The 16,943-nt window shown below is 42.0% G+C and overlaps 1 protein-coding gene across 1 annotated transcript in view; it reads right to left on the minus strand.

The window, feature by feature from the left end:
- LOC118110443 (kelch domain-containing protein 8B) overlaps positions 1-12,023 on the minus strand; it is a 134,886-nt gene extending 122,863 nt beyond the window's left edge. The window contains exon 1 of the mRNA XM_035158175.2: positions 10,605-12,023. Coding sequence (XP_035014066.1) covers positions 10,605-10,995 — 391 coding nt within the window. The 5' untranslated portion in view covers positions 10,996-12,023. The remainder of the gene's footprint in view (positions 1-10,604) is intronic.
- Positions 12,024-16,943: the final 4,920 nt, after the last annotated feature.

Here is a 16,943-nt window from a genome sequence, read left to right on the forward strand (position 1 = left end):
TTTGACAAGTTTTTATTTCGTGACAGAAATCTTGGGCCTGCAAAATCTGAATGTAGAAACAGACAGAAGGGCTATATTTGCCAACCTAAAGCTGCACTATTATAAAAAAAAATACATTAAAGCACAGCATATGCCCCACATCCCTCTACACCCCCCTACAGTAAACTACTGTCTGTACTTCTAATGTCTGGAATTAGTTTTATTTTCTCTAAGTTTCCTGCCTATACCCTTGCAGCTAGTCGCCTTTTTTCAAGCAAGTGCTGCTGGACGCTGCACCACCCAGTCAACTAGAAAGCAAAGAAACCAGTTTTCCACATGAATACATAACAAACTAAATTATTGTTATGATTTGACCTGCATATATTAAATCAGCATCAATTGAACACCATTACACTCGGTTAGAAGTCAATTCTTTGGCCCTTTTTTCTTGTATAGCCAATAAGCGTCTCCTGCCTTGTTGTCTCAGGCGCTCCTCCTGAACACACAGACTTCCCAACCCAGAGCAAGAAACCCAAACGAGTCTTGCTGTTTCATGTCTCCAGATTTCACTCTGTCAGGCAGCCAGCTTGCTTGTTTGTGTAGGTTTTTCCACTGTAATCATCCTCTCTCTGAGCATCTAATGAAAGCCTCAGCAGGGCTCCAGGCTTCCCTTGGTAAAGTGCTGTGCTGAGAGGATGAGGCATTGCCACTAACAGTAAGCAGATAGAGTACCATCAGACAGCAGGATTCCTTGATTTACTAATCCTTGCTGCAAGTGTGAAGAGTCAGCACCTCAGTCTCCGGCCAAAGAGCCTCCATTCTTGATTTATGGCTCTGCTGGGTTCGAGTGGCAGAGGGAATACGAGTGTTTCCACTATGGTGGCACTCAACTTATTCCTCCTTTAAGGACATTCACACTCTTAGATACTCTCCTGTTGTTGTGCATCATCAGTCTGTGACGTTCAGCACACTTCCAGGAGTTATTTTCTCTCCACGAGCAGTCTTCTACTTTCTCGCTGCAAACACTTTTGTTTTTCCTCTTTCATCTACTCAACATTTCCTAGGCATCTTCTGACAAGAGAAGTATCTTGTTGAGTGTTGTTCAGTCAGTATGTGTAGGAACAAGAACAATAGAGCTACTTTGTATACTGTTGTAGAGGAGGTGTTTTTTTATTCCAGTGGAGTAAAAAGGTTAGTTGTGCTGTGTTACACTTTGGACTATGGAGGCTGCCATCAATGTGGAACTTAAATCTCTGAGGCTTTTGAAGCTGTGGCTTCCTCCTAAGAATACAAATGAGACTAGAAAGGTTGCTAAGCACAAGGCACACATTTCCTGTGTGAGTGGCTGAGCCCAAAATTTAATGTTGGCTGTTAATATTTTTAATAGCTCACTAAGTTCCAGCTATAAAGGGTATTTGATGTAGCCTGGAAACCAGACCGATCTGTACGGTCATGTGCTGTGATAATCATCTAACATCTGCATTGAACTATTTATCAATAAAAGAAGTGATCAAATGCATCAATAGACACCAGAACTCTAAAATGCAAATTATAAATGTGTATTGTCTTTTAGACTAGACAGAGGCAGGTCATGCTGCTGTTGAACACAAGTTACATATGCCCACTTAAATTTAGATTTGAGATAATTGATTTTGGAAAGAAAATGTAACTACATTTAGTGTATTTGCAAAAGATTTATGTTTTGTTATTGCATTAAGGTTTTTATTTAATAAACTAAGATCAAAAAGAGTGTCAAAAAAGCAAACTGAATCAGTCATGTCAGTTAAACAGTGATGTCATTCTAAAGCTTGTCCAACTCCACATAAGCTAAACTATGAAACAATGAAAACACTACAAAAAAATTCAGCCTTTAATATTTATGATGTGTCTGACTTTTATTTTGTAGGAGCCACAATGTACTATCCCGTCTTTCAAAAGAATGTGTGTTGTGTTTCTTGATGACGATGGTTGTTGCTTTGCTGCCCCGACAGAACAGAAAGAAGTAAAACCCTTGCTGCATATGAAGAGAAAGAGTATTGGCTGAAATATGAATATGAAGAAACTCCAGCAAGTTCCCCTCGAGCAGAACATCTCAACTTCAGCTCAGCCTGGCCCCATGATCTGAGACTTCTGTCATCAGAGACTGATAGCTGGAATACAAACTACTGTGCTCAGCGCTGTGGGTTTTACTTGAGGTGCAAGGAAAGCAAAAAGTCTGAAACTTTGTTCCAAGCAAAAGTTGTATCATTTTAAATTCAGAACACTGAGGGGAAAAGCCTTGTCAAGCAAAACAGAGAAAGCATGAAAGCCACGTCTCCACAGACGAATGTCACTTTGATGTCATTATCTCAGGCTTAACTATTCTCACAAATATAAGCCTCTCAGAGAGGAAAATCCCTTCAGAATGATGACTTTTAAAAGCTGCATAAAAAGTTTGCACAAACAATCAGCAGCCAAACAGCTCAAAGAAGAACAGATCCTTGTTGGGCTTTTAGGGTTGTGTGTGTGTGTGTTTGTGTGTTTTAAAAAACAGAATGTGTTACTTAAGGACACACACGGTTTGCTGTGCTGCTCAAAAGGCAGAGCGAATCGTTGACTAACCAGAAGGTCGGTAGTTTGATCGGCCGCTCCTCCAGTGTCCTTGAGCAAGACATTAAACATAAATTGCTTCTGACAGTTATTGCATCAGAGTGTGAATGATGTGTTATAGAAAAGCGAGGTGTAACGAAGCGCTGAATGAAAATGTGTGTGTACATGTCAATGGGTGAATGTGACTTGAATCTTGAAATACTTGGTCGATAAGACTAGCGCAATATAAATGCAGTCTATTGACCATTCTATTCACATATCACACAACAAACACAGAGTTTAAATACACACTCAGGCACACACCGTTAGTTAATTAGTTACGGTGGTGAACTAGGCTGAACTAACTCTTTGAAGCTAAAGGCAAAGCTCATTAATGGCCCCTGGACAACCCTGTCTGTGAATCTGTGTGTGAATACGTGTGTGTGTGTGATGTGTGTGCGTGATTTGTAAGTAAATCAGGAGCAGTAATGCAGGCAGTTAAGATATCAGATCAAAGAGCCCCAACATCCTCAACAGGCACTAATAGCTTCATCATACAACATTTATCCAGACTGTGTGTGTTTGCACATCTTTTGTCGCTCCTCTTCCAAGGACTTTGGTTAATTAAATGGGTAACAGCATAAGACACAGCAAACACAGGTCCTAAATTACTTGCCCAATAACAACAGCACCAGGTCGGCATCTCCGTGCGTCGTTTTACCTCCGTTAGCTCTCGCCATAGTGTTAAATATGCTCCAGCATTCACTTTTGTTTGGTTTCTTACTTCATCACTTCCGCTATTTATCTTCTTCGTTTCCTTGAAAAAAGTTTCTTCAGTAGTTCTGCCATGATGTCCACACTAATAATGGTAAGCTAGTTGTCTCTTATAGCTAGCTGCACCTCTGGTTTTAGGTGTGGGATGTGTGCCGTAAAGCAGGTTGTAATGTTCCAGCACAGTTCGCCAGGGTAGTGCAGTTCCAGGCGTCCAAGGAACACCGAGACACTGACACACATTCCATTCTCCCCAATACAAGTTTGTGTATCATCAAAATGATCAAGTTGATATTTTAAGGTCTAAAAACGACCTAGTGTTGCTTTAAGCCCAGAGGTCCTTTGCCTCACATATTTCTAAACTACCTCCTTCCAATCCCGAATCCATTGCATGACCACATTATCATATCACAGAGAACATAACTGCAGCCCAGCTCGTGCCTTGCATTATGCATTCAGAAGCTCCGGGAGCCCAGAAACCAGGTCATCACAGGTTGCTCAGGAAAAGCAAGCACCAGCTCAAATGTGGAAGTTGCAACAGGACGCTCTAACGTGCAAACAAGTAGAAACATATAATTTAATTCAATTCCAAGAATCGGATGCGACTAAAAGAGAAGACTCTTTATTGAGGTTTTGTTTGTAACTGACTTCACACCTTTTTTCCCTAAAAGAACACTCTCCTCCTCCTCCTCCTCTGTGAAGCCATTACACGGTGCCTTTATCTCATTCTTTGATGAAACATACTTTTTATCTTTGTGGAGCCTGACAGCCTCGAGGAGCGGTTACGTGTCCGCCAGGCAGCGTGCAGGCAAGCTGACTGTTGACTGAGGAGAGGGCAGCAGCCGTTAATCACACACTGAGGGGAGAAAGGACATTATACACATCAGCTCAGTTGGATTATGATACTTGAGTCATTCTGGAGTAGCAATTAAAGAGCTGCTTCTCTGAGGCATGAAGAGGAAGAAAAGCTGACATTCTTATGGAGCAGTGGGTGAGAGCAGTTATTATGCCCAAGGCTCCAAAATTACGCACATAGATTCACAGTCACTCTGTGTAATCCATATTCTATCTGGGGCTAACTTAGGAACACACACAATACACTCTATTTGTGGCTCTGCCTGACACACACAAACACTCATTTACAACAAATCAGCCTGCTCCCTCTGATTAGTCTAAAAACAAACACGGCAGCCACACACCTGTTGCCAAGCAACAGCAATGCTCGCTTGATCAGTCGACCGTGAAATGCAGAGGAAGTCAGGGGACAGACAGGAAATCAGCAGGGGGGCGAATGATGAGAGGGGAGGAGAAAGGCACATCTGTAAGACGCATGCACATGCACACACACACACACACACACACACACACACACACACACACACACACACACACACACCATTAGAAGACATCAGTGGAGAATGTGTGAAGGTTTCCAACATAGGCTCAAAGCACTCACTGAGCTGTTTCTGTCGCTCTCTCGCTCTCTTTCTCTCTCTCTCACACACACACACACACAGGTCTACTGATTGTGACATGCATCCCTTTCAAGAAGAAGAGTATGTGGAAGAGGTCATCAGCCACTCTCCCCACCCCCAAAGACTCAAATTCAACTTGACGAGCAAGCGACGGTGTTGACCGGTTGCGAGCAGTAGGGGAGGGTGAGTTTGTGCTCGTCTCAGCCCTGAGCTCTCAGAACCACAGTTACATGCGGAGGAGAAATGCGTGCTCATAGTATGTCCTCTGCTCGCAGATACTGTTCTGCGCACTCATATCATATGTGCGGTTGTGGTATTTACATGAACAAATTTCTAGACTTAATAAACACCCTACAAGATTGACTAATGATGGGTTGAGTGGGTGTATCAGTGGGACCTCGATGCCATTTTACGATTACCTGATCACTACTGCGCAGACTCCTGGCTCCTGATGATGTCAGCAGCACCGGGCCAGTATTTGAAAAAGTGTGTTTTTATTTTTGCACATTGGGAGGAAGTCTATTCCACTTGCTCCAATAACCCTGTATTCTGTTTCATGGCCAAAGTTAAACGTGGCACCACACCTCACTGACCGTCCAGTCACTGACGCGGGGAAACAAGCTGAATCCCTACTGAGATGCACAGCAAGTCAAATGAATTCATAAACACCTGCTGTCTGTTGTTATCAGGCTGATGGCTTGATGAGGCTGGTTCTCCGTGCCAACTGACATAACGTGGGAATACTTTCACATACATACAGTATTCACACCACACCACAGACACATGCTTGCTAATGAGTAAGCCTACTCATGCTTATTATTTTTGCCCATATAGAGATTTATTTTCTACATGCGAGATAATAATACAAAACTATATTTTTACTAGTGAAAAAGAAATGTACATATTAGCACTGGCTACATTCAGAGAATCCGAGAGCAGATGGTTTCTGACAGTAAAATGATCCCAGGATCATGGCACAGTAAACAGTACACCCTAACTCTGTGTCTTCAACCTCACATTTGTGTAAACTTAGTATTTCTGACAGCTCGACAGGACCGGTGGGCATATGTAAACACCTCACACACTCAGACACTGCTGTTCCTCACATCGGATAAAAGAATCGTATCAGTCTTTTGCATGCCCTGTTGCCCTCCATTGTTACCTCTACTGTTGTCGTCCCTGTTAAGACAAAGAGAGCTGAGTTCTAGAGATGATAGTGGCAGCGAAACATCTAGAAGTAATGTGGAGAAGCATTTGGAATTATTCACCACATGAGACCAAATTCATGGATAAAAGTCAAACTGTTAAAAAGTTTTTTTATTAAAACAACAGGTCAGAGTCGCCTGTCAACGTGTCACTGCAGTCAGGCAAAAGAGACCCCATGAATGAAGGGAGCAACATTAATAATGTTAAAAGGTACATATCACTCTCTCATTGTGTGGAAGGCTTTTAAATGGAATGAGACATTGCTCTCATTAGTATATTGCATATTACATCCAAAACTATGGATGCACAGCTCTTTTGAATTATGTGTGCAGAGACTTTTTCCCATTGTTAAAGTAAAGCACCATACAGGAAATTACTGGCAATACAACGTGGTATGAATGTAGTCTATGAGCTATGTACCGTTAAATCCAGTATCCAGTCAAAGAAATTGAATCTCCTATTGACACCAGCAGCGTGGCTTTTGGTGGCCTATGAATCTCAACCAGCTTATAACAAGAAGAGTACCACACATGCAGAAGTACAGAGCTCAACAGTGTGGTGGAAGTAAAAATCCAATTCACTTTCTGAATAGAGATTTTGAATATCAGCCATAATATTGAAACGATCCAAGGTCTATTCAGCACAATGTTCTGTGCTCCTGTAGAAAACCACAAGTCTGTATACTACAACTGAGTTTTGAGAAAACCTGTTTTATTTCTGATGTCAAGGAGAAGTACTACAGTAGCCACAATCCTCAGGAGTAATAGCAAGGTCTATGGTTTTGTGGAGCTTGCTGTTACCATGGAAGTGTAAAAATCATGTTGATTATGATTGGATCATTGAGCGTTACATTACGTTTACCCCAGAGCGACCATCATTTCTCTTTGTAACATGCTTTAAAGATGAGGAAAAAAGTGCAAAGATGAAAATCACTGCAACAAGGTTAAATTAAAAAAGAAGCGCATTGGAAGTCCTTGGATAGGGATCACTCACAGAGGTTTATGGGATCCGTAGTTCCTTCACTCTTAAAATAATTTGCCTTTTGCCTCTTTGTCCACTGCATTTCTTTTTGATCTGAATCAAATGTTTCATGGTCAGGATTCATCCCGCAGCAGAGCCGTTCCAAAGGAGGGCAGTCACTATAATACTCTATACACACATAAACACATCCCACACAGTGATCATACAGTTGGTCATTTGTCTAATGTCAACAGAGAAACACATGAAAATGTTGAGCATTAAACATGAAGTCATGTTCACCAACTTAAGGACAGAGTAGTTAGAGAAAGGCAGCAGTAGCACTGCAGAGCTCTCCTGCAGTCATAATCAGGCTAACATGAAGTTTAACATTAACATGCACAACTGCAGCTTTAATCTCTCACAGATTAACAATGGTTTAATGAATCCCTTAGGATTTACTGGTGGGGTTGGTTATTAACTAGACGGAATCTCTTCCTCCGATCACGAGTTAACACTGAAAACAGGGTGAATTAAATAAATAATTGCAAACAGACACTATAAGGTGCCTCTCTCATTTGTATATTGTTAAATGTTCCTCTTCACACCACAGCTGCTGAGAAACACTGGGGTTTTCTGCTGATGGATCTCTTCTGCTGCACTCAGCGAATGTGAAAATGTGACTGTTTGAGCTGTTCATGTTAAGCTTTTCTCTAAAGTCTTTCTCTAATGAGTAGGACAGCATCTACTTAGGGAAGTGTTGTGACTGCAGGCCTCGACAACACAACTCTTTCTGCTACACTTGTATCTGGACTGAAAGCATGTCCCATCTCGACGCTCATTACAACGCACCACAGACTTCTGCAGAGTTCTGCAAAAGACACTGCTCTATTTGGTAAATATAAATATTTCAATGTATCAGACCTCAAGTACTACACTTGAAATATTCAATTTCAATTATGACTCAGAACCAAAGACTGTTTATAAAGACGGATGACGTGACAGCTCGCTCAAAAGTGAAGCCAAAAGATTTCAAACGCCCCCTGGTGGCTGGCTTTAGTACAAATTCATTAACCCTGCCTCCTCAATGTCAGCAGATAGGACATGCACGAAACAAAAATGACAAAGTACACATACATTTTTTTTTTTTCAAAGATGGTCTCTAGCATTTCAGGTAGTTTCTTATCAGATTAAACTTTGTTCAATTGCTTATGTTTGGTTTGAATTAGTTACTTGATGATATAAAATTAAGTTGAAACCTCACGATTGACTCTCAAGTGGTCCAGCTCATGTATTGGCAGGACCTTAACAGAGCATCTCCTCTCCACCAACACTACTGCACAGGCTCTGGCTCCAAATGACCTCACCAGCAAAGGTGAAAATGAAAGTTCCACATCGCGGGATATTTTCATTTTTGTGGGAGGAAAGGGTGACGTGTCGTCCATCTTTATTTACAGTTAGTCAGAACCAGACAACATTTCTGGACTGAAGACACAGAGTAAGGTCTAAACTACAATGTGTCTGCATTCTCATATACCATTATGGTAAAAGAGACTGACCTTTGGCCTCTCTGGGAAAAGAGTATCCAAAATAGTTGCTAACATTTCTCTATGCAGGACCAGCTCTGACACAGTGGATGCTCCAGTCCTGAACAAGGAATTTCCAACATATAATTAGCTCGTGAACTCCAGGCTCTGAAGTAACACTATGTTAACCTTACAATTGTAGTAATTAAGTTAGTTGGCAAACAGGCTACAGCAGAAAAATACACAATTCTTTTGTTTACACTTTCTCTTGTATTTTTGGTAGAGCTATAAAAGGACTGAACCCTCCAGGCTCTGTTCATACAGTGTGTGCTGCCTTTTCTAAATAACACTGTTTCTGCATGTGAAGAAATCTAAAGCTATGTTTTCAATAAAATGTCCCAGAAATGCTGGAAGAATCAAACAGATTACACTGTGTTCAGTTGTTTCCCTTGTGCTTGAAATATTGTATATGGAATAAAAATACAATACATAGAAATGCTGCCCCACTCTGTCTCTATTACCTTGAAAGGTCATATTGATTCCTCAGTTTATCAGGTCGCTCTCAGCAGCATGCAGCCCAAAATGTAAACACAGGAAACTGCACAGAGGAGAGATTTCAGCAAGAGGGCCTAACTTTTATTCTCCCTCTGTTCCTTTTTCTGCTCTCAGTCTAATATCAATCTATTCCAAGCTTAAATCTCTCCGGACCGTTTGGCTAAAGATGTGGGGTGTATCATTTCTTCTTTAACAGTATGCGATCAGACCATTCTGTTGTCTCACTTTCCCACAAGTCTCCTTTCATCTGTGCCAACATTCACAACCTCAGACAGCCTGCACACGCCTGAGGAATGAGCATTAAGTCCAGTGTGTTTATTCAGCGCAGACTGAATGACGACTAGGCTCCTCCACACGAGCCATGGTCGACATTCTTCTAGAGACCAAGTGAAGGAAGCACACATGCACGCAGAGATATCGCAGCAGACACCCACACACAACCTATTGACCATTTATATAATCAGAATCTTGGGACTGCACCAGTACAATATTCACCGAGCATAAGCCCAACTTAAGCTCCGGCTTCACGTGAGCAGCCATTGATCTCAGTGACACTGCTTTAATCACAGGAGGACAGCTTCCACTCAGGAGACACTGTAGCATTTCCACTGAGGGGTTTCTCCCAAAATGAGCAGCTAATTAACTAACTTCCCCACTTCAGGGGAAACAGTGTGTTGCTGTTGTTTTCTTATAAATCTTATAGTCAGATAAATATTTCAAAGCTGCTGTAAACTCAACCTCATCACTTCTTCATGAGCCAGGATTATGTTTTTTTGCAGTAATTGACGAGTGGAACTCACAGTCCCTCAGTGATAAATGTAGAATCTCGAAGTGGGATTCAAATGAGCACTGCAGTCAAGTAAACCTGTCAAACTAAGGCTGTTCAGGTATTTGGAAACATTTGATACAGCAGCACTAGCGTATACGTGAGGGATTACACACTCCAACAATCTGCCAAGCAAGCAAAGACAGTAACATAGGCAGCCCTATCTTTCAGTACCAAAACCACAAGTATGAGAAAGGAGAAGCCTCTTCCTCCATTCTGTTCAACAATGGGTCTTCGACAGAAGTTGGAAAGAAACAGCTTCTCATTTTTGGCCAGCAACCGCCAGTCACATTGTTGTTCATTGAACACGTTCATATTTTTTGTGAACTCCTGGGAGAGTGAAAAAAAAATCATCATCGTATAGGCCATCACGTGAAATACCATGAACGAGCGAAAATGTGTGTGTGTGTGTGTATGTGCTCTCAGACTCCTCAGACTGGGAGCACACACGAGCACACACACACACACACACACACGAGTCCCTTGGGCCCTGCCACTGCTCACTCACACAGCGACACTCGGTGAAATGAGAGGAGCAGAGCCCATTAATGTGAAGCAGCCGGTAAGTTACTTTGTTGAAGTAGAAACAAACTGAACTGAAAATACTGTATACTGTCTGACAGATTCAAAAGAATGGATCTCTCTTTCCTAACAGCTGCTGCACTCTCTGTTGATGACAATAATGCGCACATGGATTTGCAGAGTAAAGCAGAGTTACACACATGCATTCCACTTTCTTACCTTTCTCCACTGTGGTGATGCCCATAGATGGCTGACCCAGGCTGGTCCTCGTCTCCCACTTGCCCTCATCAGGGTGGTACATTTCCACGGAGGCCAGCGGAGTCTGCTGCTGGTTCATGCCTCCAAGCACCATCACCTGGCCCCCCAGTGCCACAGCCGCGGCGCCCGCCCGTGCAGTGGGCAGCGGGGGCAACTGGCTCCATGCCTGGCTTTCTACATCCAAGACTTCGACGCTGTCCAGGGGCATGCCGGTCTCGTTGCAGCCCCCCAGCACGTAGAGCAGGCCTTCGTGGTAGACGGGGGTGCAGTAGACGCGGCGCTGTGACATGGGGGGGAACTGCTCCCAGTACAGGGACTTGACAGGACTCACCGCCATCTCCTGCACGGGCATGTCTCCAGGGCCGAGAGGAGGGGACGCACCATCACACAGCGTGCCGGAGGAGGTGGAGGAGGGGGAGGAGGTGGTGCAGGAGGGACGGGTCGAGTGAGAGAGGGGACACACAGAGGCGTAACTAAACTCAGCGAGAGAAGATGAAACAAGTGGAAGCACAAGCTTGTTTCTGTTTGTTTGAGTGACCACCTGAACTCTTAAGTTCACAGGGGGAAAGAGACAAGAGAGAGTGAAAGATAGAGGGAGGAGGGGAGGTATGTAGGGATGTCGAGGATATGAATGCTAGTGAGGGGAGAGGACGGAATAGGGAAAAAGAAAGAGAGAGGGTATTAGGAGGGTGTCTAACTCCCTCCTCACCCAGATGTCACGACTCTCTCTATTCAAATGTTTTATTCATACAGCTGTTGGTGTTTTGGGGCAGCGAAGCCATCTGCCCTTCAATCCCCTCTGTTCCTCTCTCTCTTCCTCCTCACCACATCGTGCCGACAGGTCGGGTTAAAGTTTTGGCTTGAGTATATTCCAGGGGGAAAAAAAGAGGATGTCCCGAAGGTTAATACTTAATACCACAAAAACCTAAACGTCAGTTGCGGATGAAATGAAAAAGAAATAGGAGCAGCGTGGGGAGATGGCCCTGGATCAAAGACCAAGAGAGGGAAAGTGACGGAGCACTGACATTCACCAGTGACCTGATAATCCCAGAGAAAGCCGTTGCAGCAGGGAATCTTCTTTCTTCAAACAAGAAGACAATATTACAGGAGCACCAGTCCTCAGCTGCACAGTTCTATTTGCACCCTGGTGACTGAGCCTGCAGTGAAACAAATCCTATAATAAATGAAGCAAATTTTGTAAAGATCTACTGGTGTGTAGTGACTGCACGACTTTCTTGCATTTTAAGAAAGAATTTCCTCCCTTAATTAAACAAGAACTCCAAGTCCCAGGAGTGTCGTTCGAGGATTCGCTGTCAGGCACAGCATCTTCTGAGCTACGTGCTCCGCAGCTTCCCGGAAGCTTTTGAGAGGATGCGGTTCCCTTGGCGACGCCCAGCCTGTAAGAAAAGACAACACAGGATTAGACGTCGGAGTGTAAATTAAGAGCTAGAATGACATTTTTAAATTCAGGAAATGAAGAACATCTTGTTTATACGCTCAACAATTAGAGTTTATGTCATACTCCTTTAAGCAATGCGCTGTCTAACCAGTGTGACAGGTGTTTAGACCAAAAACAGCACTGTGATAAAACAATACGAGGTGCTGTGATGGTGGGACTGAGTTGCCTCAGCTACATGAGACAAAGAAATACAGTCGAGCAGTGGTAAACTGTCAGTTCTAACAAGACATGCAGTGATTGACCAATTCAATCTAAATACAAATACAACTACTGGTGTAACCACGCTTCATCCATGATCTATATGGATCGACCCCCATGGTTTGGAACACACGTGAATCACACATTAATTGCAAAGTTCACATATTTGTGTAAAATAGAGTTTTTTACGGTCGTTGTCACTTCGTAAAGAAATACTTGTGTAAATTTCAGCCATGAAAAGAAGCAGTCAAATCAAATCAGTTGTGTGTTCACATAAACTGTGCTCGTTAAAAGTTGTTTTTTGTTGTGAAAGCCACGGTTACTGGAGGAGCGGAAGAATTGGAGAAGCCATATGGAGGATGAAAGAAAGGTGTTGGACAAAGCTGTTACACATGTATAGGCACCTTTGAAACAACATCATGTTGATTTGTCTGTGGCAGGACATGCACATAAGACAAGCATTTCCCAAAGAATTGATTCACAATACCGACAATAATCAAAATATTCAAAAAATTAACAATTGATATCATGACAATAACACACATATGATCATATCTTCTAGATAATCCAGTGCCTTTTAAATAGTTTCCATATATTTTCATCATGATGAAACAGTTATGTGCTGAGCAAGACACCCCTCCCCCTCAGGTGAAAGCCACCTTCTTTCAGTTCTTGCAGAAGCAACACTGGCACTCATTGCCGACCCAAACCAAGTTCCTGCATCACGCCGACTGCAGCCAGAACAACAAGTCTGAGCTTCCAGACAACACAGGATGAGCCAGTAAAGGTCAAGAACACTGTGGCAGCAAAATAGAGGATTCTGCACGTTCACAACAACACAGAATGTTCTGGTGCGTTCAGGTGAGGAGTGGCGCAGCAGGCGGCGACAGGATGTAACTACTACTATCTACTGTGGAGATCACGGTTTTGAGATCAACACATTGACACCGGCACCGGCTCTTATCACCACAAGCTCCTGAATCTCGTTGTCTTTACAGGTTGACGTCAGTGTCTTCTACGCGTATGGCTCCTCTTTTCTATCCTGAGATGTTTGTATTCTATTTGTTTTTTTCAGTTTCGGATCAGTCACATGTTAGAAACACCATCAACACACCCACTTGCTCACAGGGAATTCTGCTGATAATCTCCAATGTGGTGACACTTCACCTCTACACTGCTGGACTGGTGTCGTTATAGAGAAGGAAGTGAGTCTGACCATGATCTGAGACGAGCTTCATTCAAGTAAAAAAAATATTGGCTTTCCATGCATTACTCACTAAAGTACTGAAAACATAAAATGTTAAGTATTTTCAATGCAAATGAGTCATTAATTAGTCAAATGACCTAGACATGACAAGCTATGGCAAAATGTGAACCATTGTGTTAAGATGTAGTTCGGCTTTAATCTGTATTTTTCGAGCCACATGCAAATGCAAATTCAGCAAATTCATGCTGAAAACTGACAAGTATTAATAAATATGAGGTAGAGGGATGTTTGACCTTAATTATACTGATTTAATACAAGAGCCCATTCAATATATGGATTTTTGGGGGCTGATACTGATATAAGGGAGCGAAGAATACCTGATACCGCTTTATCGGCCCAAATAAAAATAAATTAAAAAAGTGGGCGTGATTGGTAAGATGCAGTTTAAACATTAACATCATGAGTGAGTTTTGGGATTCTTTCCCCATATTTTGGAATCAGCCCCAAAGTAAGTCAAATCAGATCAAAGCATTACATTTGCAAATGTGACATCTCCTGATTTTCCACTTTTCTATTCTTGCTTCGAAGATGTATCTACGTGGATGACTCAAGGCTGAGGCTGAGGAGAAAACTGAGTCAGAACACATACTCCTGTCAGGTTTTAATATAATAGCCTAGCATTCTGAATTACTGAGTTATAATCAGCACTGCATGTGTGTGTGTATGTGTGTGTGTGTGTGTGTGTGTGTGTGTGTGTGTGTGTGTGTGTGTGTGTGTGTTTCGAGCACACTGTGACCTGAGGGTTGACGAGGAAATGACATATAGCAGGTGGGAGTAGAGAAGGAAAGCAGCACAGTATATATGTTTCTTCTCTGCTGTCCTCGTCTTCCAGCTCTCTCTCTCTCACACACACACACACACACTGTACAGTACAGTATATTCATAATTAAGGACGCCGTCTTCCAGCCCCCAATTAGTGCCCTGAGCCCTGTAGACACGCTGACCTTTGTACAAGTGAGGGGAAAAGAGAAATGAGGACAACAACAGGGAGGTTAGTGTGTCTCCACACCTATAAATGTGTGTGTTGATGGATTTGCATATGCTGTGAATGGGAATTTGAACAGCTTTGCGTCTGGGTGCATGCGAGTGTGTCTAGGGAAAAGATTGAATATCATCGTACCGTCTAACAGAGGTGGGGGTTTTACCCTAAAATAAAACATTATGAGGTTGCATGGTATTTTTGTAAGAGACATACTGATATACTGAAAAATACATGAGTTTTGTTGTGGCTTTTTTTGGTTCTATCTCCTGACAGAGCTTGAATATTATAGGAGTTTGTTATAGATCTGACCTATAATATCCAAAGTACCTCTGCACCACCACAGTTACTCTCTTATTTGGAACCTGCTCCTCCTGAGGCCAACCAGGAGAAATCCGCCTTTTTCTTTCACCTTGCTGATGCTAAACAAGGTGATAATGATAATGGTATACTGTATATGGCATTATGTTTATGTCATGATTTGACAAATAAATACTTTACAAGGTGTTTCATGGGTCGAACTCTTCCCTTTAAAAAACTGAAGCAATGAAAAGGTCCTGTGATTTTGGTTTATCATATTTATTGTTATTATTTAAATATATTGTACTGCTAATGGAGAAAGAGACCAAATTCTCAAGTGGTCATAGATAATCTGCCTTTCTCTACAGGGGGGAAACTTGTGTTTGAACTATGAATTCTAATGCCTTTACCTGAAAGAACTTTAATTTAAAGGTGAACCAACTTTGGCATCATCATCAGATTCTGATTCTGATTCTGGAGAGGACTGTGGCATATGTGAAAAGTTGCAGAAATAAAGTATTATACACGTAGTGTATTTCCAAAGAGCGCTGCTCCCTATCCGATAAATGTCCTAGAGGGAATACGGCGTCTGTTGGGAATGAAGAAAACAAGTTTGTTTCCTGATTTCGAGCAACAAGACAAAAACAAACTTTTTTTGTTTTACTTTTAACTAGCATCTCTGTGACTGTAACCTTTTCACCAATGGAAGACAAAAGGGAGACTTTTTACAGTCCAGATTGCAAGTCACAACTTTACACTGGTTTTTGTCATTATAAAATATTAATGAGAAATTTTAACACACACATAAATATAGCCCAAATTGTAAGGGTTCAAAAGTAATTGGAACTAGAGGGCTAATGCAAGATAATCCCTATCTTGCCATGTCAAATCAGTTTTTCCCATTAATTAGTTAGACTGTGGCGGCCTGCCATATTCTAATGTGTACTGCCATAGTTTCATAATGAATTTCCAAACATTGGACACATCTCAAAATAATATAAGAGATCTTTAATGTGGTTGCAATGCAGTCGTCTGTGTACCTGTCACTTGGAATATGTTGCTCATGTGAGCTGTGTTTGTGCGCATACAGGTGCACCCCCACTACCGCCATTGATTGAATTAGCTCTGAGGGAAATCCTGCATATTATGTGAAATTCCTGGAACTGTGTATTTATTTGGATCGGCTCCAAAATGGGATTGATTCTTTCTTGGGTTCCACCTCTACACAAAATTTAATGGATAACTTTTCAGTACTTTTGCATAATCCTGCTAACTAACAAACAAACAGATGAAAACATAATCTCCTTGGCGGAAGTTAGCATGGCTATAACATACTTCGTTGACAAACCAAATTCAGGCACAAAAAAGCTTGCACGTGGCTCAGAGTTGAGAGTTGCCATTTAAATTAAGGTTGTCTCTCAACATGAGGAGTAAAGAAGGTGACCATGCAAGTGAAGAAGACAATAATGAGGCTCAAAAGGCAAACCTCTACCAAAGAGATGTCAATAGTAATTGCAATAGACAAACAGGCTGTCAGCCCGAGGAGCATAAGTCTTACACGGTGAAGAAAAACAGAATTAAAGGTTCAGTGTGAAATATTTAGGTGAAATGGATTTATTATAAAATAATCCTAGTGATGTTTTCACAAATGTATAATGATAAAAATTGTACAAATTGTTGGCCCTTTATATTTTAATATTTCATAATTACATCAGGGGGGGTCCTCTCTACAGAGGCCGCCATGTTTTTTTACAGTAGCCCAGACTGGACAAACTAAGCACCTTTTGAGTTTTTATGACAACTCAAGGCAACAACAGGTTCTCTTTCATGTTTGGAAGGGGAGGGTGAAGTGAGGGGTATTCAGCTGCAAAATTTAACTTCACCACTAGATGTCACTAAATTCTACACACTGAACCTTTAAGTCATACATGTTTAGTTTTTTTCAACATAGATGTGTGTTTGAGCAGTGAGCTGATGGCCAAGTACAAATAAACAGGCAAATCAAAGATGTGAGGCCGTGGTTGTGGATGACCAAACCAAAATAATCCACTTATGACAGGTATTATGACGGTACATGAAACACCGGCCAGTTTCAAC

This window comes from Hippoglossus stenolepis, chromosome 6 (genome assembly GCF_022539355.2).
Source record: "Hippoglossus stenolepis isolate QCI-W04-F060 chromosome 6, HSTE1.2, whole genome shotgun sequence".
In the NCBI taxonomy this organism is placed as follows: Eukaryota; Metazoa; Chordata; class Actinopteri; order Pleuronectiformes; family Pleuronectidae; genus Hippoglossus; species Hippoglossus stenolepis.